We start from the raw sequence: 26,945 nt of genomic DNA, 5'->3' as shown, positions 1-26,945 counted from the left end.
CCAAGACTCTCAAGAGTCTTCTCCAACGCCACAATTCAAAGACACCAATTCTTCAGCATTCAGCCTTCTTTATGGTCCAACTTTCACAACCACACATGAGTACTTTGATAAACCAGAGCTTTGACTCTACAGACCTTTGTTGGTAAAGTTTTTTGGAAAAAATCAGAGACAAACGTATGCTATCTATGTTTGTCATAGCTTTCCTTCCAAGGAGCAAGAATTTTTTAATTTCATGGTTGCAATCACTGTCTGCAGTGATTTTGGAGCCCAGGAAAATAAAATATGTCACTACTTCCACTTTTCCCCCATCTATTTACCATGAAGTGATGGGACCATGAAGGTGACTGGTAAATTTTTTTTTTCTTTCTTTTTTATAATACAGTACATAATACTGAGAATGTGGGAGGAGAGACAACATGCCACAGTGGAATTATAAGTGAAGAAAAACTTTCTGGATAGCAATGAGCATCAAAAGCTGTAGACTTTATATAGGTATGATTCAATAATCTAATTTCTGGGAATTTATTTTAAAGAGATAAATATGGATGTCCCCAGGATGGAATTATAAAGATTTAAACAGCATCACCGTATAGCAGCAAAAAATATGGAAGTTCAAATGACCAACAATAGGATGATACTTGATCAAGTTGAGTTTTTCTACAGTGCTATAGATCATTGCAAACATTGATAACAAAGTGTATTCAATAATGTAATAGATGCTAACAAAATATGAAGAGCTTTGTACACCACTAATGCCATTTTTATCAATAATATGTGAAAGGCCAAAGGAAATGTTAACAGTGGTAATTTCAATTGATGGGGTTATAGGTCTTTTAGGCTTTTCTTTTGCATGATCTATAGTTTTTTTTCTTCTTCAGATTTCTAGTCTGAATGTATATTACTTTAAGAAAAAAAAATCCCGCAAGTGACCAAAAGCAATGCATATAAACTGCCTGGTATGTATCAGGTGCTTGATCACTGATGTTTCGTAGGTGATGGTCACTGTTCATTCTGCTTCCCCTGGCCCCTCGTCTTCTGCTGCCTAACATGATCCTTCAGGCACCATCAGTTGTGTGGCTTATTTTGTGATCTCTCTCGTTGTCTGTGGTTTTGCAAATGCTCTTGCTGTTGCCTAGAAAGCTTTCCTTGCCAATGTCTGGTTCTTGACTTCTCTTGTTCTATGAGCCCAAGTGACCCCTCTTGTGGGAATTGCCTAGCTGTCGAGGAGCAGGTAGGTCCCCTCTTAGCCCTGGGCTCCCCCAGCCCTGTTTGCACTCCTGATACTGCACTTCCATCCTCCTTGCATTTCTGTGCTACATATCTATCTCCTTAAGGAAATCAACCCTGAATATTCATTGGAAGGATGGATGCTGAAGCTGAAGCTCCAATACTCTGGCCACCTGATGCAAAGAGCCGACTCGTTAGAAAAGACCCTGATGCTGGGAAAGATTGAAGGCAAGAAGAGAAGGGGGCAACAGAGGATGAGATGGTTAGATGGCATCACAGACTCACTGGACATGAATCTGAGAAAACCCCAGGAAAGAGTGAAGGACAGGGAAGCCTGGCATGCTATAGTCCATGGGGTCACAAAGAGGACATGACAAATCAACTGCACAACAACAATCCATCTCCTTCTCTGCTCTGAAAACACCGAGGCTTTGTTTCACACATGTGTGTATCTCTAGGGCTTCAGATATTATGGATCCTCAATACATGCTTGCTGAAGGAATGAATTAATCATCCATGAGTAATTCCACATTTGGAAGTGACTGGTGCTGGGACAAGCCCAAGCTGTGGGTAGGACCCAAGCCCCACGTCACCTCTTCCCTACCAGCTTCTTACCTTGACAGAGAGGAATGGCCTCACTCCACAGGTGGTAGCCCTGGGGGTGCCGGGTACAAATGGCCATGCTGTGTCCCACCAAGCGGTAGCCGGCATTGCAGCCAAAGTGGATGGAGCCTCCGGGCTGGGTGCTGGTCTGGCCCAGAAGGAAGCCATGGAGGGGAGCCCTGGGCAGGCTGCAGTAGGGAGCTGCATGACAAGATGAGGGTCAGGGGCCACGCGCAGAGGGAAGACGGAGGTGGTCCTTCATGCAGGCTCCCCTACGCCCCGCCTTGCTTCTCCCCCTCTTTCCCATCTTCACCACCGCCAGGTCCACTGCTAGTTAGGAAGCTGATACGGAAAAGCAGTCAATACATTTTGGAAAGCCAAAGAAATGAAAAGAAAAGAAAGGAAAAGAGAAGGGAAGAGAAGGAAAAGAAAGGGAGGAAAGGAAAGGAATGCCAAGAGAAGAAAGGAAAAAAGAAACAGTTGTATGAAGCACTGGGTCACCTTTGGGTCTGGAGGCAGCACAGGTTGTGCAGCTCAGTTCAGGCTCTCAAATCCTGCGAGCTCCCAAAGAGACACAGAAAACAATCTGATGTGGTTGGTGTCAGAAAGATGTGACTGCAGGGCTGAGGCCTCTGGAGTCAGGGCTGCGCCTGAGTTCCACTTCCCAACTCTCCACAGGTCTGTGACGTGAGACAAATCTCTCAGGCTCTTTCAGCTCCACTTTCCTCACCTGAACATTGGGACTGGCAATGCCTTCCACATAGGTTTTGGGATTATTTAAACGGGATCGTGTCTGTAAAGCCCCCAGCCTGGCGCAGGGCACTCTGTGCTCAGTAAATGGTCCTGCTTTCTTTTGTGGAGGCGGGTGGAGGGGGAGAGGGAGTTGTGGCAATCCAGGACGTGAAACCCACAGTCCTCATTTCCTCTTGACATACAATTTCAATTTATTTCATTCATTTATCCAACAGACAGACATCAAGTGTCTCCTATATGCCAGGTGCTATTCTAAGTGCTGGGAATACGACAGTGAAGAGAACAGACAAAAAGCCCAGCCTCAGAGACCTTGCAATACAAACCTCTGCCAGGGATCCCCAGGGGGAAGTTCTGTGAGGCCAGGAAAGAGGGCTGACCAAAGGAGCACAAAGAGCAAGCCCGTTCATCTGCTCTCAGCATCCCTGGCACGGGATAAGTCAGGACGTAGATGCTAGGACCCTTCCTGTATCCGCCCCCCAGTGTGGTCCTCTGGCCTCTTATGTGATTACATCCCTCTGCTGGAGAAACTGATGTTCTCAAACCTCCCCTTCCAAGGCAGACACCCTTCCTTGCTTCTGCTTTGCCACCTGTGTCCTGTTTATGCAGTATCTACAAGTCTACCTCAGTCACGAACAAGAATCTCAGTTATAAAATATACTTAGTCACAGGGATAGAGGCATGGGCAAATTACAAGATTCTTCTGTGTTTCCATTAAGGACTCATTGTTTCACCATGTAATTAATTCACTTTCTGCAGTGGCATATGTATCATAAGTGACTCATTACCCACAAACATGTGATTAATCTTTAAAAACATCAAGCCAAGGGCAACTCCTTAATGACTTCTAGTTCAGAGTGTAGCAATCGGCACAGTGAAATGCTACTAAATTGCTTTATTTCTCTTTTGTGTTAGTAGCTGCTAGGAAATCAGCCTGAATCTCCCTGACAGTAGCTTAAGATTTCTTTTCCACCAAGAACTGAGACCTGAAAAGGCTAAGCGACTTGTTTAATAATCATTCAACTAGTGGGTGATGCAACCCAACTAGCTGAAGGGCATGAAGCCACCCTCCCTCTTGTGTGTATGTGTGGGGAAAGGAATTTGGGGTCTACTTTGCAGAGGAAATGGACTCTGAGAAAGTAAAGCTCCTCTTCTTCCCAGGCTCCCCTCAGCTTTCCTGGCTGGCCCTTGCCTGGAGCCATCCCTACTCAAGAGTTTCTGAAGACTTCTAGCTTCATATAGCAATAAAGCTAGACCAGCTAAGTTTAGGCTGGTCTTCCAAGTGGGTAGCCCGTGCAAAGAGAAGGACTGAGGCAACAAGAGGCAACTCAGGCTATGTTTTGACATCCCTCCTAATCAATATTCTTTGAAAATTTGCCCAACATTTGTTTGGAACATAGGCCAAATGCAGCTTCCCTGATGGCTCAGGCGGTAAAGAATCTACCTGCAATGTGGCAGACCCAGGTTTGATCCCTGGGTGGGGAAGATCCCCTGGAGGAAGAGGGCATGGCAACCTACTCCAGTATTCTTGCCTGGAGAATCCCATGGACAGAGGAGCCTGATGGGCTACAGTCCACAGGGTCGCAAAGAGTTGGACACAACTGAGCGACTTTCACTTTCTTGCAGGCCAAATGCAGCCAGGGAAAGAGTGCTGAGAGGACCGGCTCCTGCTGGAACTGACTGTGGTCTTACATAATTCATTTCTGCTCCCAAGCTCACAGAGCCGGCCAGCAGTTTGATGGATCCACTTACCCTGCAACATGGGCAGCAAGCAGTCTTTCAAGTTTTCTTTCCAATGATAGACAGTAATCCCCAGATGGCAGTTCATCTTGATTTTCTCTGTCTCATTATCTTTCTAAGGATAGTTTTGTGTCCTGGCAGATAGTTAGCTGGCGTGGCCCTCCGTCTGACTCTGCCTATGAGACGTGGCTCGCAGAGCAGAAGAGAGACTCCTGGACTGGGAATACAGCCCACTGTTTGCTGCTTGTCTATCTGCCAGTTGGAGACCCACGTCTTTAGGATTTTTCAGTTTTAAGGGGCTTTTATTAACATTTCAAGCGTAAGGGACAGGACCAGCTATACGCATTATCAGCTCATATACAATAAGCTTATCTAAAACACACAGGTTGGCAGTATGAGCAGCAAGAAGGAAGAGGTTAAAAGTGGGGAGGTATATAGAGAGGGGAGGTGGGATGTCAAGGATAATCTGCACCTATAGGTGAGAGAGACTCAGAGGAGGAGAAGGGCTGCTGGTCTCCGGGCTCATGGAGAAGCTGCACCACAGTCGAGAATGTGGGCCATGGCTTATTGTTTTGGCTGAGAAACTTAAGGGGCTCAGGGGCTGTGGCCCTTCCCACTAGTGCTTATGTTTCACTCACCTGAATACCGAATCTTAAAGCCCTTCCGGTTGTAGGCATGGTCAGACGACCAGCGCAGGTAGACGGAGTTGCTCGAGCTGGTGACAACCAGGGGAGCCGAGTAATTCCCACTGAGGGCTTTCAGCAGAGGACTCTGTCCCGAGGGCCCTGCGGGAAGACGGCGGACACGGGATCACAGACTATTGCGGTTATCACAGATACTAACCTTGACACCTTAAGTGTAACCGCCTTCCATTTCCCCCTCCTCAAGTGAAAACGTGAAGATTTGGGACAGTAACTCAGCACCATCATTGGTCTGTCCACTCGTCTCTCACGTCCACAGGCCTCGTGCGAGGATATCTTCCTCCTGAGCCCTAAAGCAGGGCTCGAAGAAGTCCCCACCAACGCAGCGTGGTTGGAAGGTGAGATGACATCTATTTGCTATCCTGGGACCTGCCCAAGGTCAAGACGCTGGTTAATGGAAGAGCTGGTTTTCAACTTGGGAACTTTTTCTACCTCACCATCTTACTTGTGCCTATTAAAAAACAGCTCAGTGCCTGCCAGACAGAAAAACAAAATTTATGAATGAATATATAGCAATAAAGCTAGAGGAAACATCAGGTCTCAGTGTCATAAATAACACAGCTCCCCAATATTCCTTCCCAGGGCTCTTCCAGAAATGCCTCCCTCTTCTTTTTTTTTTTTTCCACCTTAAATGCCTGGAAGTTCATCCCAAGAGGGCCGATTCAAGGGCTGCAGAGTACAAAGCTGGAAAATGCAAAACACAGGATTTATTATCCTGGAAAGAACCCTGAGTGATAGTTCTCATATGCTGCTGAGACAGCTCTTGGGAGCGTGGGAAAACTAATGGACCGTATTACACATAGGAAAGTCATCAGAACTACTGTGACAGCTCTGAAGGAAAGGGTCAAATGGCTCAGAGAAATGGCATGCTGGGATAGGTCTGCTGTATTAGACCAGAACACCCACCAGCTGACTGTGACCTTCAGAAGGATCTGGGGGACACATCATTTCCTAAAGCAATAAGAAATGCACTGTGGAGCGGGAGAGGGCCAGCATCATCAACAACCTGAGTAATAGCTATCCTCTGTAGGCAGAAGCCGATGGGAGGAGATGCTGTCACAGAGCTGGACTTCCTAGTATTGATGGGAAGGAGAGGAGTCTAAATGCAGAGGCCAGGTGGAAGCACTGAATAGTCAGAAGAAAGGCTAGGGTAATTACTAAAATGGGCAGCAAAGTTGGGATGCAACCAGGAGGGCCTTATCTATAGGCTCTATGGAGATGGATCACAGAACATGATGTTCCTAAGTGCAAGATAGACGGACTGCCAAAAACAAATGAACATATGAGCAAAACAGATCATGACCATATAACCAAAAGGGCATAGAAAGTTCCAATCACTGGAATAATTTGGAGACTTGAGCCAGAACACTTTGGCTGAAGGAGAGGTTGGGTCCTAATGAAACAGGACCTTGCCAAACACCAACTGTATATAGTGGTGATTCCCCAAGTCTTTATCCCCAAAGACCTACCACTAGTAATTCAGATAACCGAATATTGGAGCAAAGGGACTGTCTGGATATTTAGAAGACTTCTGTATACAGAGCATGTGAATTCGATGCTGCTACCTGGAACCCAAAGCACTCTCAAGGCTCTTTTGTTACAGCAGGGGTATATATGGGGTAGGATTGGTAAGAAATGGAGTCTTGTTTCCGAAACTTAATCCCATGGAAGCCTCAACTACAGTAGCTATGCCAGACATAGTAGCCTCATTAGAGTAGATTATCATTGCCTTGGTTATATGGAATGCAGGTATTACTCTAGCAAGGCATTCTTTTCTATACCCACCAGAAAGGATTGTAAGCAATTTGCATTTACATGAGAGAGACAAGAGTATACAACCATGTCTTGCCCCAGAGCTATGTTAATTCTCCTGCTCTGTCATAATGGAGTAGGAAGATATGTGGACCATCTGGGCTTCCTGCAGTATATAGCTTATTGATTTACTATATGGATGACATTGTATTAACTGGATCTGATGCGCCAGAAAGAACAACCAGTGTAGATGCCTTTGAAAGACACAGGTACTCCAGAGGGTGAGAGAGAAATTCTATAAAGAATCAGGTGAACTTTTTAGGGTCCTATGGCCCAGGGCATGCTGAGACACTTCCTCCAAATTAAAGAGCAGGTTATTGCACCTTTAACCTCCTACCACCAAGAAAGAAGCACAGAGTGTGGTAGACCTCTCTGGGTTTTGGAGGCTACATACTCTTCACTATGACCCATTTACTGGCTAACATTCAAGGTGCCAGCTTTGCGTGGTGGCTGGATTTAAGGGAGGGTGTCATAGCAGATCCGGGCTGCAATACCAGCAGCCCCACTGTTCGGATCATATAACTCATCAACTTCTATGGTACTGGAGTTTCTGTGGTAGAGAAAGATCTTGCATGGAACATCTGGAAAGTCCTAACCGGGAGGCCATGTCATAGATTCCTAGGGTTTAAAGTCAGTCGGTACTGTCTGCAGCGGGGAACGATTTAATTCACTTACCATCAAAGATCTCAAACTCATCATACTGCTTCTCACTGAGAAAGTATTCCACTGTGATGGAGATGTTATACTCAGGCTCCACTCTCACCAGCCAAGAGCAGGTCTGGAACTGGGGATAGCTGCCAGGGTAGCTCTGACTCAGGATCACACCTGTGGAATCCGTCAGAAGCTCATTCGTTGGGCAGTGCACTTGGAGAAAGAAAGAGAAATACCAGGTATGTGGGATGGAGGTGGAACAAGTGCCAACACAATGGCTCGTCCCTGGTGTAGAGGACGACCACTGGAAAGCCAGCTGGCATTTGAGCACATCAGCAAGATTCCGACACCCATCATTATACTGCTCCGTGGGTGAGCTGGTCTCCGATTCTGGGTCAGTGCCAGACACTGCTGAGACTCAGGCTTGGCCCGTTGGCTGGAATCACTCGCTGACTCACATGTGGGGATGATACATACATACAGACAACACTAAGGTATCCTCAAACCCAAGAGTTAATTGGATTTGATTTGTAGAGTATAGGGCAGAGGTAAGCACATGGGATTTTGAATCTAGTCAAGGCTATGGTTTTCCAGTAGTCATGTATGGATGTGAGAGTTGGACTATAAAGAAAGCTGAGCACCAAATAATTGATTCTTTTGAACTGTGGTGTTGGAGAAGACTCTTGAGAATCCCTTGGACTGCAAGGAGATCCAGCCAGTCCATCCTAAAGGAAATCAGTCCTGGGTGTTCATTAGAAGGACTGATGTTGAAGCTGAAACACCAATACTTTGGCCACCTGATGCGAAGAGCTGACTCATTTGAAAAGACCCTGATGCTGGGAAAGATTGAAGGCAGGAGGAGAAGGGGACAACAGAGGATGAGATGGTTGGATGGCATCACTGACTCAATGGACATGAGTTTGAGTAAACTCCAGGAGTTGGTGATGGACAGGGAGGCCTAGTGTGCTGTGGTCTATGGGGTCACAAAGAATCGGACATGACTGAGAGACTGAACTGAACACCTGGATTTAGAGTCCACCTCTATCACTTACTACCTACATGGTCTTGAACAAATTATTGCCTTTCTGTGCAAATGCTTTTCCATTTCCAACCCAGAAAGATAACTTGCACCTTACAGTGCTGTTGTATTACACCAAATGTCATATATATATATATATGTTATGTTATATAATTATATATTAAAATTATATATTATATGATACTATACATTATATGATATTGTGTTATTTCATTATACATTAAGATTATATTGTAATATACTATATATTATAGTATTAAACTAAATAATATATGTAAAGCATGAAACATATAGCCTCCATAAATTGTTAGCAATGATGACTATAATTATACCAGGAACAGAAGGAAACAGCCTAGCATGTGGGATCTGGTTCCCTGATCAGGGATGGAACCTGGGCCCCTTTATTGGGAGTGTGGAGTCTTAGACACTGGACCACCAGGGAAGTCCCATGAATTTCTTTCTAAATTCAGAATCTTAGAGAAATAATTTACGTACAATAAAATGCACAGATTTTAAGTACACAATTTGCATTTAGGCAAATGTATACACCTGTGTAACCACTACCACAATCAGAATACAGATTATTTCCATTGCCTCGGAAAGTTCTCTCATGTCCCTTTGCAAACAGTATGATCCGCCCCAATGCTCCAGGGAATCAGTGGTGCTATTTCTATAAACATAGAGGAGTTTTGCTTGTACCAGAGCTTCATGCGAATAGAATCATATATGTGTTATTTTTTTGTCTGGTTTCTTTTGCTAAATGTAATTTTTGTAGGAGTCGACTCATGCTGATTTATGTATCACCACTTCCTTTGTTTTTACTGCTCTCTAGCAATCATAGGACAATTTGCTTATTTATTCTACTAATGAACATTGGGGTTGTTTCCAGTTTTGGATTATTACAAAATTAATATAAAAGTCTTATTATGGATATGGGTTTTCATTTCTCTTCAGTAAATAACTAGGAGTAGAACTGCCAGGTGACAGGGTAGAGGCATTTATCTTTAGAAGAAACTTCTATCAGTTTTCTAAAGTGACCATAAGATTTTATATCTCAACCAGCAATATATGAAAATTCTAATTGCTCCACATTTTTGCTAACGCTTCGTATTGTTAGTCTTAAATTTAAGCTATTCTAGTGGGCGCACAGTAATATTTCATTATGGTTTAATTTGCATTTTCCTTGTGACTAATGATGTTGAGCATCTTTTCATATATTTATTGGCCATTCATTATCTTATTTTACAAAGTGTCTGTTCAAGTCTTTTGTATATATTTTCACTGGATTGTCTTATTACTCAGTTGTAAACGTTCTTTCCATGGTCTAGGTTCAAGGCCTTTTTAAAAATATACATGCTGTGAATATCTTCTCTTATTCCGTAGCTTGTCTTTATTTTTTACGTTCAATTTGCTTTATCATCTACATATATACTTATATATCTTTCTTAATGAAATTAGCCTATTTGTCATTTTGATATATCTCTATTTTTGGTAATACTTCTTGCTTGCAGTATTATTTGAAATTTCTTTATGTTTCTTATGTTTACCATTTTTATGACATATCTTTTTCTCTTCTTTCATTTTTCATATCTATCTGGTATTTATATTTAAAGTGCAACTTTTGTAGCAAATAAATAATTACTCTGGCATGGTGTTTTGCAACAAAAATTCATTAATATAACTGTATTATGCAAATAATATATGTTAATCGCTTATTCTTGGTCATTGACAGAGATGTTGAAGTCTACCACTGTAATTGCGAATTTGCCCCTTTCTCCCTGTAATTCTATGAATTTTTCCTTTATATATTTCAATACTATTGTTAAGTACCTAGGTGTTTATGACTCTCACATATTCTTGATAAATTATGTTATCAGCATAAAATATTCCTCTTTATTCCCTTTAATGCTTTCTGCCTTAAATTCTATTTTGTCTAAGATTAGTTTTGCTACACCAGATTTTAGAGGTTAGTACTGGCTATCTATTTTTTTTTTTTTAATATTTCGTTTCAGATGAGGGATGAGTGATACCCTAGAGAGGCAAATGAATAATTCTAAGTTCATGGAAAGCCTATAACTAGACTTTAAAATTTTTACCAATCTAAAAATCTCTGATCTTTAATTAGCAGTTTGATTCAATTGTATTTATCATGGTTGCACAAATATTTGCAGTTAGTTTTGCTATCTCATTTTGCATTTTTTGTTTACCATGATTAAAAAAAAATTTCTCCTTTAATGTTTCCTATTGGATTAACCATAGGGATTCCCAGGTGGCTCAGTGGTAAAGAATCTGCCTACCAATGCAGGAGCCACAGGAGATGCAGGTTCGATACCTGGGTCAGGAAGGTCGCCTGGAGGAGGAAATGGCAACCCACTCTGGTATTTGCCTGGCATAATCCCATGGACAGAAGAGCCTGGATGGCTGCAGCCCACAGGGCTGCAAACAGCTGGACATGAGTGAACGACTGAGCATGCATGCACTGGATTAATCAAATTTTCTTTACTCTCATTATTTTTGGTTATGGATTTAGAATTTACACATACTGTGGGCATACATAATTTAAGAAAACTATATATAAATTTAAACGTTGTATTTAAATGTATATATTTTTAATAATGTACATGGTTAATCAATATTTATGATTTTCCTCAGCAAGAAAGGGTCCTTAACTCCTTTATTCTTTCTTCTAAGTAGGTTCTCCAGTGTAATTTATTTGTCCAGTTGTCTTCCGATTTTTTATTTTCTACAGTCTACATAAACATATTTACTACTATATTTTACTGATTTCTTGTTGTGGTTCAGTCGCTCAGTCGTGTTTCACTATTTGTGACCCCATGGACTGCAGCAAGCAGTCCATGCAGAAACACTGATTTCTTAGTTTATTGTTAATTTTTATATCTGAATCATTCTACCTGAATTCATTTTCTTGCTGAACACCAAAAGAAAAAATGTATAAATTGGACATCATCAAAATTAAAAACTTCTGTGCTTCAAGAACCCCATTAAGAAAGTGAAAAAACAATCCACAAAATGGGAAATAATTTTGAAAATCACACATCTGATAAAGGACTTGTATTTAGAATATATAGATAAATCCTACCACTCAATAATTAAACAGATAGTTGCTAAATGTGGTAGATATTTCTGGTGTTTAATACTATCAAATTTTCTTTTATTTCCTGAGCATATTAAAAAACCTCACTTTCCATCCATGTGCCTATTTCTGGCCAATGAGATGTGAGTAGAACAATGTGCGTCACTCTGGGGCTGAGGAAGTGAAAAGCCCGTATGTGAATGTCCATTTCTGTCTTCCTTTGCCGCAGTGGCGGTTGGAGGAGCGGGCCGAGTTTTCAGACAGCAGCTCAAAATTCAAGCAGCCTGGATCATGGAGTTATCAGCTCTATAGAGTTATTTGGACTACAGAAAATTGTTTGAAGAAGATATAAACTTTTGTTGTGTTAAGCCACTGAGATGTGGGGATTGCTTGTTATTGAGTAATGTACTGAAGTGTATCCTTTAATTAAGCTTTTAGTAGGGCAGTAACTTAGTCCTTCTGTGTCTGAAGATTTCATTAACTCATTCTCACTCTCAACTGATAATTTAGCTGGGTTTATAATTTCAGTTTACAATTATTTTTCCTGTTGCATTTTATCTTTTGATAGGTATTATTGTTGATTCAATAGTGCTATGAGTCTGATTTATCTTTTCTCCATGAAAAGATAAATATATATTTAAATACAATGCTTTCTCTTTATCCTTGATATTCTATAATTACACTGTGATTTTTTAGGTTTGAATTTCACCAAATTTTCTATGTTGCCATAGCAAGCCTTCGAGATAACAGAATAATGAATAACAGAATAACAGAATAATCTTTGTCAGAGGAGACTAGGGGTTCATTGGAAAGGCATTGTCTGAGGCAGAAAAGAGAAGAATAAGTCAAAAGGTAAAAGAAAGTTGTACAATTAAGTGGTTATGAATGGAAAATTGTCTCTGTTAAGGGACTGAAAGACAATACAGTTAAGATGGCAGTGAGACCCAGATTGGCCCATGGATTCAACTCAGTCTCTATAAAAATCTTAGTTCGTTTCTTTGTAGATATTGACAAGTTGATTTTAAAATTCAGGTAATTCAGCAGACTTACAATATCCAAAATAGTCTTGAAAGAACTCACACTTTCTGATTTCAAAATGTATGACCAAGCTACAGTAATCAAGACGGTGCAGTACTTGCAGAATGACAGATTCAAGAGAAGAGAATTGAGGATCAGGAAATAAAACTTTTGATTTACTTTGCTGTGTCCCTGGAGCTAGCATGGCATGGTGGATCAACTATACTCCAATAAAAATTTTCTTAAAACCCCAATTCACAGTCAGTTGATTTTGACAGGGGGTCAAGACAATTCAATGGGGAAAGAATAGTCTTCCCAGCAAGTGACGCCAGGACAATTAGAATCTATATGCAAAATAATGAAGCTGGACTTCTATCTCACACTATATATAAAAATGAACTCAAAACAGATAAAGTCCTAAATGTTAGAGCTAAAACTATAAAGTCTTAGAGGAAAACATAGATGTAAATCTTCTTGACCTTGGATTAGCCAATAGCGTCTTAGATATGACACAAAAAGTACAAGCACCAAAAGAAAAAATATATAAACTGGACATCATCAAAATTAAAAACCTTTGTGCTTCTAAGAACACCATCAAGAAAGTAAAAAGACAATCCACAAAATGGGAAAATTTTTAAAAAATCACACATCTGATAAAGGACTTGTATCTAGAATATATATGAAAACTCCTACAATTCAATAATTAGATAAATAACAATTAAAGATGGGCAAAGGATCTGAATAGACTTTTCTTCATGCAAATGAACAATAAGCACATGAAAAAATGCTGAACATCTTAGCCATCAGAATACACAAATCAAAACAATAATGAGATACCCACTACACTCACAAGGATAACTGTAATTAGAGATAATCATAACAGAGAGGACGTGGAAAGATTGAAACCCTTATACGCTGCTGGTGGGAATGGAAAATGGTTCAGCCACTGTGGAGGATACTCTGGCAGTTCCTTAAAAGCTTAAACATAGAGTTACCAGTTATCATATGACCCAGCAATTCTACTCCTAGATACATACCTAGAAGAAATGAAAACGTATGTTTCACACAGTAACTTGTACATGAATGCTCATAGCAGCAATTATTCATAATAGCTACAAGTGGAACAACTCAAATATCCATCATCAATGAGTGTATAAACAAAATATGGTATAAGTACAATGGAATGTGTGCATGCTAAGTCACTTCAGTTGTGTCTGACTCTTTGCGACCCTATGGACTGTAGCCCACCAGGCTCCTCCGTCCATGGGATTTTCCAGACAAGAATACTGTAGTGGGTTGTCATGCCACTCCAGGGGATCTTCCCAACCCAAGGACTGAACCTGTGGCTCCTGCAGATTCTTTACCACTGAGTCATGGAGGAAGCCCACAATGGAATATTACTTGGCAAAAAAAAGGAATGAAGTGCTGATACATGCTACAACTTGAATGAACTTTTAGAACATTATACTACAGGAAAGAAGTCAGTCACAAATGACCACATATTGCAGGAATCCACTTATATTAACCCAGAATAGGCAAATTCATAGAGACAGAAACTGGTTTGGTGATTGCCTAGATCTGAGGGGGCTGGAAAGAAGTGGGAACTGACTGTTAACTGACTGCAGGAGTTCTTTTGGGGGCGGTGATTAAAATGTTCTAAAATGGATTGTGACGATAGTGGCAAAACCCTGAAGGTGCTAAAAACCACGGATGCATACACTTAAAGTGGATGAGCTGCATGGCATATGAATTATACCCTGATAAAGCTGTTATTACAAAAAAAGACTATGAAGGGTCATACCTTGGGAAGCCAGCATGACACCAAGTCCCAGAGGAAAGCATGAGGCTGAGAATGGGGAGTAAGGCGGGAAGACTGGAGCCACGTAGACAAAGAAACAGAGCCAGAGATGATGAGAAGCTAGGGCTGGAGCTAATCAACGGTGAAGACTAAAGTTCACTGTTATTGGGGGCTGGTCACTTGGTATGTGGGTGGGTCAGCTCAACTGAAATAGATCCTGAATTTCTCAGTGTATCAGCAGCCTAATTCTGGGGCTTGTGGTCCTTCTCTTCCTTACTAACAATCCATATTGCAGATTCTCCCTACTCTTGTTTTCTTAGAGATGGAGGAGAAGCTGACCTGCTTCTCCATAGGCTACTAAATATCTGTTGGTGGCAACAGCACTAGAAGCAGGAGTAGAACTAGAAACTGTAATAATAGCCCACACTGAAGAGTTACTATGTGCCAGGCATAGTTCCAAAGTGCTTTACACTGTTGACTCATTTAATTCCTCATAACAAGCCCATGACATTAGTAATATCATTATCCTTATTTTACCAATGAGAAAACTGAGGCACAGGACAGTTAGGTATCTTGCCCCAGGTCAGATGCCCCGTGAGTGGAAGGTATTATTTTGGGGTGTTAGTTGGGGTAACTTGGTGGAGCACATCCACCTTCAATCAAGTCACCCCACTGGAATAAAGACAACTGTGGTCTCTTGGTTGCCTAGCTCAGCACACAGGGTTTTGGACACACCTGTACTCCAGGAAGGCAAGGTTGGTGTGCGAACCTCGATTCCCGCCAGAGGTCCCACAACCTCCTTCCATTTCCAGGGAGTGTCAGTTAGAAAAAAAGAAGGAATTTCCTGGCAGTCCAGTGGTTAAGATTCTGCACTTCCAGTGCAGGGGGTGTGGGTTCAATCCCTTGTCAGGGAACTAAGATCCCACCTACCTTCCAACAAGGCCAAACATTTAAAAAAAAAGAAAAAGAAAAAAGGAGGACAGAAATAACCAAGGCCTCTATGGCCAATTCAAAGCCCTGGATCTAGAAGCAGGGCAGAGAACCTACCTAGAACACTCACTCACTCAGTCCAGCATTTGCCACGTGACCTCTTACTGCATGGGCAGGGGCTGGGAATACAGAGAAAGGAAAACAGGGGCTCTGTGTTGGAGGAACTCCAAGGCATGGTTCACTGCAATTACCTTCACATATTGGGGGCGGCCCTTCAAACTGCAGGTAAGTTCCGAGCTTGCAGGTCAGGATTTCATTCCCCACTAAGGTAAAGCCAGGGAGGCACCGGTAGCGTACGATGTCACCTGTCAAGGAAAGACCAATATGTGATTTCCTGGAGAAGACTGGGCAGGGCTGATTGGCACCCCTTAGTACCCACCTGAACCCACTTTCAGGCAAGATGATCAGTGGTGGGGTGTGTTCCTTGGAGTGAATAACTAGCTCATCTCCAATCAAATGACACAGATGACCACAGCTCCCCTCTCGCAGCTCAGCCTTGCTGAGCCTAAGAATGGTCCACATTCCAGGAACTTTTTATAGTGTCCTCTATGGACTTATTTAAAAAAACATCCTGACTTGAATCATGGAAGAAAATCTCTTTTCTAGCTCCTCTGGCTATGTATGGCTGAAAGAGTGAATGTATTTTGAGTGAACCTCAGCTGACAGAATATCAACCCTTTTGCATTGAGTCTATTGTCTCTCTTCATGGACAGGAGAGAGAGATGAGCCCCACTGGCCAGAACTGCCCCCCGCCCCCCAACCCCGCCGCCCCACCCCTCCTCCCCAGCCCAGTCCTTGCTGGTGTGGGAGATGTTACCTATGTTGAATTCTTCATTCTCTGTGACAACTTCAGCATTGGGGAGGATGGTGGGAGGAGGGCATTTGGTGAGTGGATAAGCTGAAATGACAAAAGCAGACAAGTTGATGTAAGAGCATCACTCTTGGGACACATGGTCATTCATTAGTTCAGTGCCTCATGTTCTCACTCCTCATCCATCCACACAGCAGATATTAACGAGTATTTATCTGTACACAGGAGAAAGTTAGCCAAGTACTATCTTGCTTATCTGCTGCCATCTTTTTGTTTGTTTGCTCTTGATGCAAAAACCAGGAACCAAATATCAAGACTGATGATAAACGAGAAAGCATATAAGAAGTTGGTGACAGGGCCCAGTGCTGAAAGGAGGGAAGAGAAGCATTACTGAACATCTCCTGTGTGTCACTATATTGTAGACCTGTCTAGTCAAAGATACAGTCTTTCCAGTAGTCATGTATGGATGTGAGAGTCGGACCATAAAGAAGGCTGAGTGCCGAAGAATTGATGCTTTAGAATTGTGATGCTGGAGAAGATTCTTGAGAGTCCCTTGGACTGCAAGGAGATTAAACCAGTCAATCCTAAAGGAAATCAACCCTGAATATTCATTGGAAGGACTGATGTTGAAGCTCCAATAATTTGGCCACCTGATGTGAAGAGCTGACTCATTGGAAAAGACCATGATGCTGGGAAAAATTGAGGGCAAGAGGAGAAGGGGGTGGCAAGGATGAGACGGTTAGCTAGCATCACCAACTCAATGGATGTGAACCTGAGCAAACTCCGGGAGATAGTGAAGGACAGGGAAGCCTGGCGTGCTGCAGTCCATGGGGTCCCAAAGAGTTGGACACGACTTAGTGATGAAACAACAGCAACTGTATCTCAGGCACTTTCATGCTCTGTCACCTTGAATTTTCACAATAGCAGATTCCCCTGTGAGGGCTTCTCACTCTACTTGTGAGGAAGTTGAGAGTCAGAAAGGTTCAGTTACTTCTCTAGGGTCACACAGGAAGTAAGTGGCACAGGCGGGGGTTGAGCCCAGGTCTGGCTGCTCTCACATCCCGTGTTCTTTCCACTAGTCACCGTCAAAATGTGTGTGTGGTCTAGGTGAGGGCCAGCAAGGCCGCTTATTTCTCTTTTGACCTTGGGCCGAGTGCTGTGGCTTCAGCGGATTTTCTAAACCGACAACCACCTCCCTCTGGGCGGAGCCTGGCCTGTGCATGGGGTGTCACTGAGGCCAAGTTCAGCGTGGGCTGTAACTAGGCTGCCTTTCGTCATCTGGCACAGAGGTGAGTACTGAGTGTGTTAGTTAGCTGCTGTTGCCACCACTGTTGCTGTTATCATCTCCGAAGTCACTTCAGCTCTTGCTGTGTTTTGAAAAATAGTACTCTCTCTTTTTTTTTTGAAATTTGCCGCTGGTACCACGTGCGTGCTCAGGCACTCAGCTGTGTCCGACTTTGTGACCCCATGGACTGTAGCCCATCCAGCTCTTCTGCCCCTGGGATTTACATTGCACCATAAACATCAAAGGCGCTATGCAAACATTTCGGCTTGAGACTGAAACCCGGGCAGAAATACAGACTAAATATGAAAGATATGGCAAGAAAGTGCTGGGGACACTGCTAGGTGGGGGGTACCCTTCACGGTGAACATCACTCTGGGATAACATCATTCAAACACGAGTGCCAGATGCTCACACGGCATTCTGACATTCTACCAATGCAAAAGTAAACAGACAGTCCTTGCCTCACAGAACTCAGCGCCGGCTGAGGAAACAGTCACCAATTTTTGGTGGTCCCAGTGCCGGGGACATGGGTTTGATCCCTGGTGCAGGAAGATTCCACATGCTTCGGAGCAACTACGTAAGTGCAAAACAACTAATGACTGAGCCTGAGTGCTGCAACTACTGAAGCCTGGGTGTCCCAGAGCCCAGGGCTCTCCCACGAGAGAAGCCGCCACAGTGAGAAGCCCGCACCCTCAACAAACAGTAGCCCCTGCTCACTGCAACTAGGGAAACAGAGCCAGCAATGAAGACCCTGTGCAGCCAAAAAAAAAAAAAGCTATTAATTTTAATCCTCGTCAACTCGACAGACAACTACCACTTCTTTTCTTTTAGTTGGCATTTGACAGCTAGCTAGGCTAAACATTTTTTCACATATTAATGGACTATTTGCATTTTTATTTTTAACTCTCTGTTCATGTCCTTCGCCTCTATTTTTCCTGACAAATTTGAAAAACTCTCTGTATATTCAGATTGATCTTTGCTTATTAAGTATATTTCCCAATTTATCATTTGCTCCTGATTTGTTTATGGCACTCTTCTGGTGTGTACAAGCATTCAATTTTTATTTAGCCAGTTCTCAATGTTTTCCTTTGTAGAATTTTTAAAAAATTGATACCTTCCATTCTCAGCCTCATGCTTACCTTTAAAACATACCTTCTAAAACTTTCTAAGACACACTTCACTTTCCCAGGGGGAAAAAAAAATTGTTAAAAGAAATCTCTGCCTAAGCACAGTCTGGGTATTTTATAGTTTGTGGTTATGGTTTGATAGGTGATTTCCCATTACATTTTAAAAATTAATCTTTTAAAATTAAAAATTTCTGCTCAATGAAGAAAGCTGGTGGAATACTGCAAAACAATAAAACAATAATTCTCCAAGTCCCACCACCTGGGTATAACCATTGCTAGCATTTTAGTGTATGACTTTGGATCTCTTACAGACAACTCTCCTCCCCCGACAAACACACACTGGATTAGCCATGTTATGACTGCAGAACTCGAGGGCAGGGGGACATTCAAAGCTCCTCTGTTTCCTTTTGTCTGCATCCCCTTTTTCCCCTGGGGAGTGAGGCACTGACATGGCTTAGTCTCCAGTACATGTGAACATGCTAACAGGTGGGCAGAGCCCTCAGCTCCAGCAGTAGCCATTGTGGGCCATTCTCTGTACATGGAATTCTTTCCCATTGACTCTCTGGATACATTCCTCCTTGGGCTGAATTGGCCTTACCTCTGATGTTTTTTGGGGTTTCCCAGGTGGCTCAGTGGTAAAGAATCAGTCTGCCAATGCAGGAGACCCAAGAGACTTGGGTTCGATCCCTAGGTTGGGAAGACCCTGTGGAGTAGGAAATGGCAACCTGCTCCAGTACTCTTGCCTGGAAAATTCCGTGGACAGAGGAGCCTGCTGGACTATAGTCCACGGGGTCACAAAGAGCTGGACACGACTGAGCAACTGAGCAGGTGCACTGAAGCTTTTAAAGCCAGATTAGCTTAGGGAAAATCTTGGTTCATGTGGTTCAGTTCAGGTTACCTGATGACTCTGGGCTCTGCACTTGGATTTGGGGTCCAAGCTCAGCTGATATTAAAATGCCTTCCCTTGCCATTGTTCCTTGTATATATCTCTTTCTCAAGAAACTCACAAAGATGGGATGGCTGTGATCTATGTTAGGGATCCATAATCATTGCATCCTTTGGCTATACCACCATCTGAAAGTGTTAGGAAAGTGTCAGTTGCTCAGCCGTGTCTGAATCTTTGCAACCCCATGAACTGTAGTTCACCAGGCTCTTCTGTCCACGGGATTCTCCAGGCAAGAATACTGGAGTGGGTTGCCATTCCCTTCTCCAGGGGATCTTCCTGATCCAGGAATTGAAACGCAAGTCTCCTGAATCGCAGGCAGATTCTTTACCAACCAAGCCATCAGGGAAGCCCACCATCATCTGAGCCTTCCCTCCAAAAAAATCACATACTTTTTTAAAATCAAACAGTAGAAAATAAACATTTCTCTTAATCAGTGATTGTATTCCACATGAATGACTTTTAATGGCTGTATTTTCCTCCATTTGCATGTATGTGTCATAATCTGTACAACCAATCTCCTATTCTTTCACATTTGGATTGTTTCTAATTTACCTGCTACAAATAGCACTTCAAGGAATATCTTTATACACAAATTTTTGCACAGTTCTCAGAACTAGGATTGGTGGGTCCTAGATAATTGTTAATTAGGAACCCTGGGTGTAAGTAACACAAATCAACTCAGGGTAGAAGAAGCCTCTCAAAAGAACAGTGAACCCAAGGGTGGCTTTGTAGCCAGAGTTCATAAAGGTAGAGGACAACTGTAGGGCCACCAGGAACCCAGGAAACTTTCCTCTGTGTCTGTCTTACTGGTTCTCCTTCTGCACGTAGGATTTTTCTATTTCTCAGTCTCCATGGACGGTAGAAGACAGACAATCCACTGCACTTGGATGTGTATGTTCCCTCTTCAGGAGACAAGTCCAGGTAGAAACAGAATCTCTCAGGTTCAATCTCGAGTTCCCAAGAGAGAGCATCTGATTTAAACTCTGCTGGTATCAGGGCAGGTGCCTACCTTTAGTTTCAGTTACCGTTCCTGGGGTTGGGGGTGCATGTGGAGGGGAGTCATGATGTACAAATACAGCCGACAGACGCCCATGTGTGGGGGGAAGTTAAGGAGAGCGTTCTGAGCTGTGTCAGTTCAGTTCAGTTCAGTTCAGTCGCTCAGTTGTGTCTGACTCTTTGCGACCCCATAGACCACAGCACACCAGGCCTCCCTGTCCATCACCAACTCCCGGAGTTTACTCAAACTCATGTTCACTGAGTCAGCGATGCCATCCAGCCATCTCATCCTCTGTCGTCCCCTTCTCCTGCCCTCAATCCCTCCCAGCATCAGGGTCTTTTCCAATGAGTCAACTCTTCGCATGAGGTGGCCAAAGGACTGGAGTTTCAGCTTCAGCATCAGTCCTTCCAATGAACACCCAGGACTGATGTCCTTTAGGATGGACTGGTTGGATCTCCATTCCTGGGGTTGGGGGTGCAAGTAGAGAGGAGTCATGATGTACAAATACAGCCGACAGATGCCCACGTGTGTGGGGAAGCTAAGAAGAGTATTCTGAGCTGTGTAGATACCTGAAAATGTCTTGACTGTGATTAATCACATTGTGTTAATCTTTTGATACGTGTTCTCAGACTTCCCACCCCTAAGTGGGTGCTCTCTGCAACCTTCACAATAGGATTATCATTTTTAAAGGATCATTACAGATTATCCTTTAATATGAAAGAATCCACTTTTTCTATTGAATGCTTTTGCTTTGAATTCTTTTCTTTGATTGTTATTGTTGTGGTTATAAAATATATCACCAGCCAGCTTTTATTTTAAAGCTGTCACATCGTCTTAGTTGTATTCCTGGTAAGGAAAACTCTATTATAAAATCTAGTTATATTGTATGTAGCCTAATATAAGAGTCTTTGTGTTTTTAAAAGGGAGTTGGGCTTTAATAAATTTTATTTGTCATAATAATTGAACTTTTTAAAATGTGTGTTTATTCTGTGTTTTCCATAGCTTTGTTTCTATAGTTCCCTTTGTTTTCTTCCTTTTGTCTGTGAATTATGCTTTGCTTCATTTTTTTTCTTTTAGCAATTTGAAAGTACTGTAGTTAAGTTTTAATTTATTGATGGCTAAAATCAATATATCAATATACTTGGAATCCTTCTTTTTCTAATTATAAAATCAATAATTGAATAATATCTATTGATTCCTCTACCATGGAAGATGAAGACATTTAATTTTTCCTCTCCCTCTGCTAAATAGTTGGGCAGTTGTTAATATGAAATGATTATTTTTAAACTTCTAAGAATGAATTGTATTTGGATTGTTTTGAATCTATATTTTCAATTATTATTAGATCTAAATCTGTGATTAGTCAATTCATCCCATTTTATCTTTTCTTTTATACAGTTTCTGTATAGAGTTATTTATAGTTATCTCTGTATTGAGTTATTTGTTCATCCTTTGTTGGGTAGCTATATCCTCGAGTTAACAATTCAAACTGAGGCTTTGGTTGACACTCATTTTAAGCTCTTGAATATCTGCAAATGACTGCCTCTTGCTACATATGTGAAGCTCCCAACAATTTTTTTTTTTTCTTGAACAACTCTAAAAATCCCTCCTTCATTTTCTGGAATCGAATGCCCCACGTAATCTGAGAATTGTTGATTTTGGCTTCTTGTAGTTAGTTTGTTCAGCCTGGGTTCCAGTAGCTTTCTTTTACCCTTCACCCTTATAAATTGGAAAGCTTGCCAGGCTGTTTTTGATTTCTCCTGGTACACAGTGAACTCTTTATCCTATATGCACAGATTTTTCCTTAATCTCAGAAGAGTTTTATTTTATTATTTCTATTCCATCCATCAGGTTCTTCTCCTCAGAAATGCTTCTTATCAGTATGTTGGTTCTTTGGCCACTGGATCTCTTTATTTACCATCTTCTCCTTTATTATTTTCAAGTCCTTGTCCTTTTCTCTCTTCATGTGGAGCTTTTCCGGTTTGGCCTCCACATCTCTGAATTGTTTTTCTATAGCGTCAATTCTGCTCTTTGCTGGTTCGTATGCCAATTTAAAGTGTGCAATTGCATTTCTTTAAAACCTTTGTTTTTTATGGCTGGCTCCCCTCATAAATAAAACTTTTAATTTGTAGCAATCACAAAGGTGTAGGAAAAGTTAGAATTATAGTATCAAAACTTTTTCCATGAACCAATTGGAAGTTAAATTGCCAACATGATATCCCATAACCACAGAATATTTCAGTGCGTATTTCCTATAAATAAGCACATTCTCCCACACAATCACAATACAAGCACCAAAGGAGGAAATTAACACTGATACGTTACTGCCATCTAATCCTTACATTCCATTCAATTTCTCCCACTTGTCTTAATAAAGTCCTTAATAGCTAATGTATCCAGTTCAGAAACATGCATTGCATTTCATTGTCGTGGTTCTTAGTCTCCTTTAGACCAAAACAGTTCTAAAGTCTTGCCTTGACCTTCCTTGACTTTTACACTTTTGAAAATTATACACCAGCTAACTTCTAGTATGTAACACTGTATTACATTACCCTCAGTTTAGGTTTGTCTGATTCCTCATAATTAGATTCAGGTTGTGCATCTTTACAAGGAAGTGATGCTGGGTTCTTCTCATTGTATCCTATCAGGTGGGGTATGATTTCCCCTTTTATTAATCTCTCAGCCAGATTAACTCTTGTTTGGAGTCCACATTACCTAGACTATTATGCTAGAAGCAGATGCTTTCTAAAATTTACTATTTCCCAAGCTGTATGTTTCCAAGGGCATTTTTCTCTGCAATTCAAATCCTATTTTGTCATTTTTGAAGATACTGTAGCATATTGTCATATAAGTCTCCTTAAGGTACTTTTCTTTTTGGTTCTTCTATGAAAAGAAATTTATTTAGGGCTAATGTTTGCCTATAAAAAGGCAAATATTCTTTCCCCCACTCCATTCCCAATTTCTACTCTTTGCAAGTCTGGCTCCTTCCTTTCTTTTGGCTCTTGTCTCAAATACCACCTCTTAAGACATGTTTCCCTCAATTATTCTACACGAAGTAGATTCTCTATGCTTTTGTTTGCTATCTTATCTGTTTCTTTCATAGCATGTATTACAAATCACAAAGATTTTATTTGTCTAAACTTGCTTGTTCCCTCTCTTCTTGGGGAAAGAAAACTGTATGGGGAACAGACATTTCAGAGAGCAGGAAGCACACACAGTCAATGATGATAAGAAAGAATGCTTATCCTCATCATCAACAGAAAAGTGAAATGCTATTCACCAGGTTGGCAAAAATTTAAAGTCCAGTAAAACCCAGTGTTTGCAAGAATGTAGTGCGATAGAAGCTCTATCTCCATGACAAGGAAGAGTGGAAGCCGTTAAAACTACTTTGTGAGGTCGATTTGGCCTTATCTGGTAAAACTTAGCGAAGAAGGCAATGGCACTCCACTCCAATGCTCTTGCCCGGAAAATTCCATGGATGGAGGAGCCTGGTAGGCTGCAGTCTATGGGGTCGCTAAGAGTCGGACACGACTGAACAACTTCACTTTTACTTTTCACTTTCATGCATTGGAGAAGGAAATGGCAACCCACTCAAGTATTCTTGCCTGGAGAATCCCCAGGGACGAGGGAGCCTGGTGGGCTGCCGTCTGTGGGGTCGCACAGAGTTGGACACGACTGTAGCGACTTAGCAGCAGCAGTAAAACTGAGTATGTGAATACTTACAACCTCTCAATTCCACACAGGCATGTACCCTAGAGAAACTCTTTCTCATAAGAAGGAATGTGCAACAATGCTCATATTGTTTGAAATAAAGTAATTTAAATGTCTATTAAGAGTAGACTAGATAAAGCACTATTTTCACACAATGAGATACTAGACAGCATTGAAAAGTGAACCTAATCTAGTCACAAGCATCAGCATGAATTTCCAAAGCTTAATTTTGAATGAAGAAAAGCAGGTCACAGAAGAACACTTACTGAACAATTCTACTTACATAACAGAAAAACCACACTAAATGAAACAATATATATTTTTGGAGACATACACCTATGGAGTAAAATCATAATGAAAAGCAATGAAAGATTAGCAGAACACTTAGCAAAATTCATAACCCTGATTAACTCTGGGGTGTTGGGCAGGGGGCGTATTGGAAGCGGTGCACGGGGCTTCAAGAGCACTGGTGGTCTTTTTCGCAGGCTCAGCTGTGGGTGTTCATCTTATTTTTCTTCTTCAAATATACACATGTATGTTCCACACTTTTTACATTTTGCTAATATTCTACAATTTATCAAAAACCCAGTGAGTGGGTGGAAGATGCCTTCTTGTTCACTTGGCCCCTTGCAAAGAGCATCTCCCACTTGAACCTGCTGGCCTGCGTTGATCCTCTCACCAAGGCCCTTGCCGGCTCCTCTGGCCTGTAAGGCCTTGGGCTGAGCTGGCACTGAAGGGTCTCATGTCTCATCTGGGGGCATCAGGGGCACAATGGCCAGGACACACTGAGGAGCAAGAGATGTCCTGGGCAGACTTACTCAGGAGAACTCGGGAACAGGTGCTGGGCCTCCCACCTGTGCCTGGACCAGGTGGGGATGAGAGACAAGAGCAGGGATAAGAAATCTGGCTTTAGGAGGTGGTGACTTCATACTGATCCTGTTACTCTCCAAACACAATAATAACGATGATCATGACAATGATGATGATGATTATTAAAACTGCCACTTATTGAGTAACTTTGCTTTAGTTACACAAATTTTATTTCTTTTTTTTTTTTTTTTAATTTTTTTATTAGTTGGAGGCTAATTACTTCACAACATTTCAGTGGGTCTTGTCATACATTGATATGAATCAGCCATAGAGTTACACGTATTCCCCATCCCGATCCCCCCTCCCATCTCCCTCTCCACCCGATTCCTCTGGGTCTTCCCAGTGCACCAGGCTGGAGCACTTGTCTCATGCATCCCACCTGGGCTGGTGATCTGTTTCACCATAGATAGTATACATGCTGTTCTTTTGAAATATCCCACCCTCACCTTCTCCCACAGAGTTCAAAAGTCTGTTCTGTATTTCTGTGTCTCTTTTTCTGTTTTGCATATAGGGTTATCGTTACCATCTTTCTAAATTCCATATATATGTGTTAGTATGCTGTAATGTTCTTTATCTTTCTGGCTTACTTCACTCTGTATAAGGGGCTCCAGTTTCATCCATCTCATTAGGACTGGTTCAAATGACAAATTTTATTTCTTAATTGACTTTTTTGAGATCATTGTAGATTCACATGCAATTGTAAGAAATAATACAAAGAGATCTCATGTATTGTTTACCCAGTGATTCCTAATAGAAAACATCTTACAAAACTATGGGATAATATCACAGGTGGGGTATTGACCTTGATACCATCAAGATGCAGAACATTTCCATCACTGTAAGGATCCCTCATGCCGCTCTTTTATAGTAAACACATCTGCTTCCTTCCCATCCCTAACCCCTCCTTAGCCATGGCAACGACGAATCTGTCCTCCTTTTCCGTAATTTTTCAAACTTCAAAAATGTTGTCCAAAATTACATATGACTCAAGAATCATAGAATGATGTTGCTGTTCAGTTGCCAAGTTGTGCTGTGACCCCATGGACTGCAGCACACCAGGCTTCTCTGTCCTTCACCGTCTCCTAGAGTTTGCCCAAGTTCATGTCCATTGAATTGGTGACACTATCCAACCATCTCATCCTCTGTCACCCTCTTCTCCTTCTGCCTTCAATCTTTCCTAGCATCAGGGTCTTTTCCAATGAGTCAAGTATTCGCACAGAGATCAAATTGCCAACAGTGAATGAAATTTTACAATAAAAAGGAACAAAGTCCTGTTACATGTAACCATCTCATGAGATGGTTAGATAGCATCACTGACTCAGTGGACATGAATTTGTGTAAACTCCAAGAGATAATGAAGGATAGGGAAGCCTGGCATGCTGTAGTCCATGGGATCGTAGAACAGGACACAACTCAGTGACTGAACAACAATTATTATATGTAATAACTTGGATTACTCTCCAGAGGATTATATTGAGTGAAGGAAAGTCTATCCCCAAACATTACACATTATTGAGTATCTTTGATACTCTCTGCCTAGAGCTAAGCATTCCCCTGCATGGGTTCATTTAACTCTGTGAGATTAGGCACTGATATGATTCCCATCTTGTGGGTAATGAAGTTGAGGCTCAGAAAAGTCAAAGGACAGCCTCATGGTCACGCAGCTAATATATGGCAGAGGTTTGAACCCAAGTCTACAATGCTGGAGTCCACACTCTTATCAGTCTGTGCACAAGTCCCATGGAGTCAAAATAACAGAGCCTTCAAAACTGGGGT

General features: G+C 41.9%; 1 protein-coding gene across 2 annotated transcripts in view; it reads right to left on the bottom strand.

Moving 5' to 3' along the window:
* CSMD2 (CUB and Sushi multiple domains 2) overlaps positions 1–26,945 on the bottom strand; it is a 684,323-nt gene that overhangs the window by 61,364 nt on the left and 596,014 nt on the right. For both annotated transcript variants that reach the window (XM_043878199.1, XM_043878200.1), the window contains exons 45-49: positions 16,240–16,320; positions 15,614–15,727; positions 7,509–7,697; positions 4,959–5,105; positions 1,843–2,031 (exon numbers count right to left, since the gene is read on the bottom strand). In XM_043878199.1, the coding sequence (XP_043734134.1) occupies positions 1,843–2,031; positions 4,959–5,105; positions 7,509–7,697; positions 15,614–15,727; positions 16,240–16,320 (720 nt within the window). The remainder of the gene's footprint in view (positions 1–1,842; positions 2,032–4,958; positions 5,106–7,508; positions 7,698–15,613; positions 15,728–16,239; positions 16,321–26,945) is intronic.

This window comes from Cervus elaphus, chromosome 20, assembly GCF_910594005.1.
Source record: "Cervus elaphus chromosome 20, mCerEla1.1, whole genome shotgun sequence".
NCBI lineage: Eukaryota > Metazoa > Chordata > Mammalia > Artiodactyla > Cervidae > Cervus > Cervus elaphus.
The sequence above is the reverse complement of the archived record's forward strand: the minus strand, read 5'-3'. Positions and strand labels throughout refer to the sequence as shown.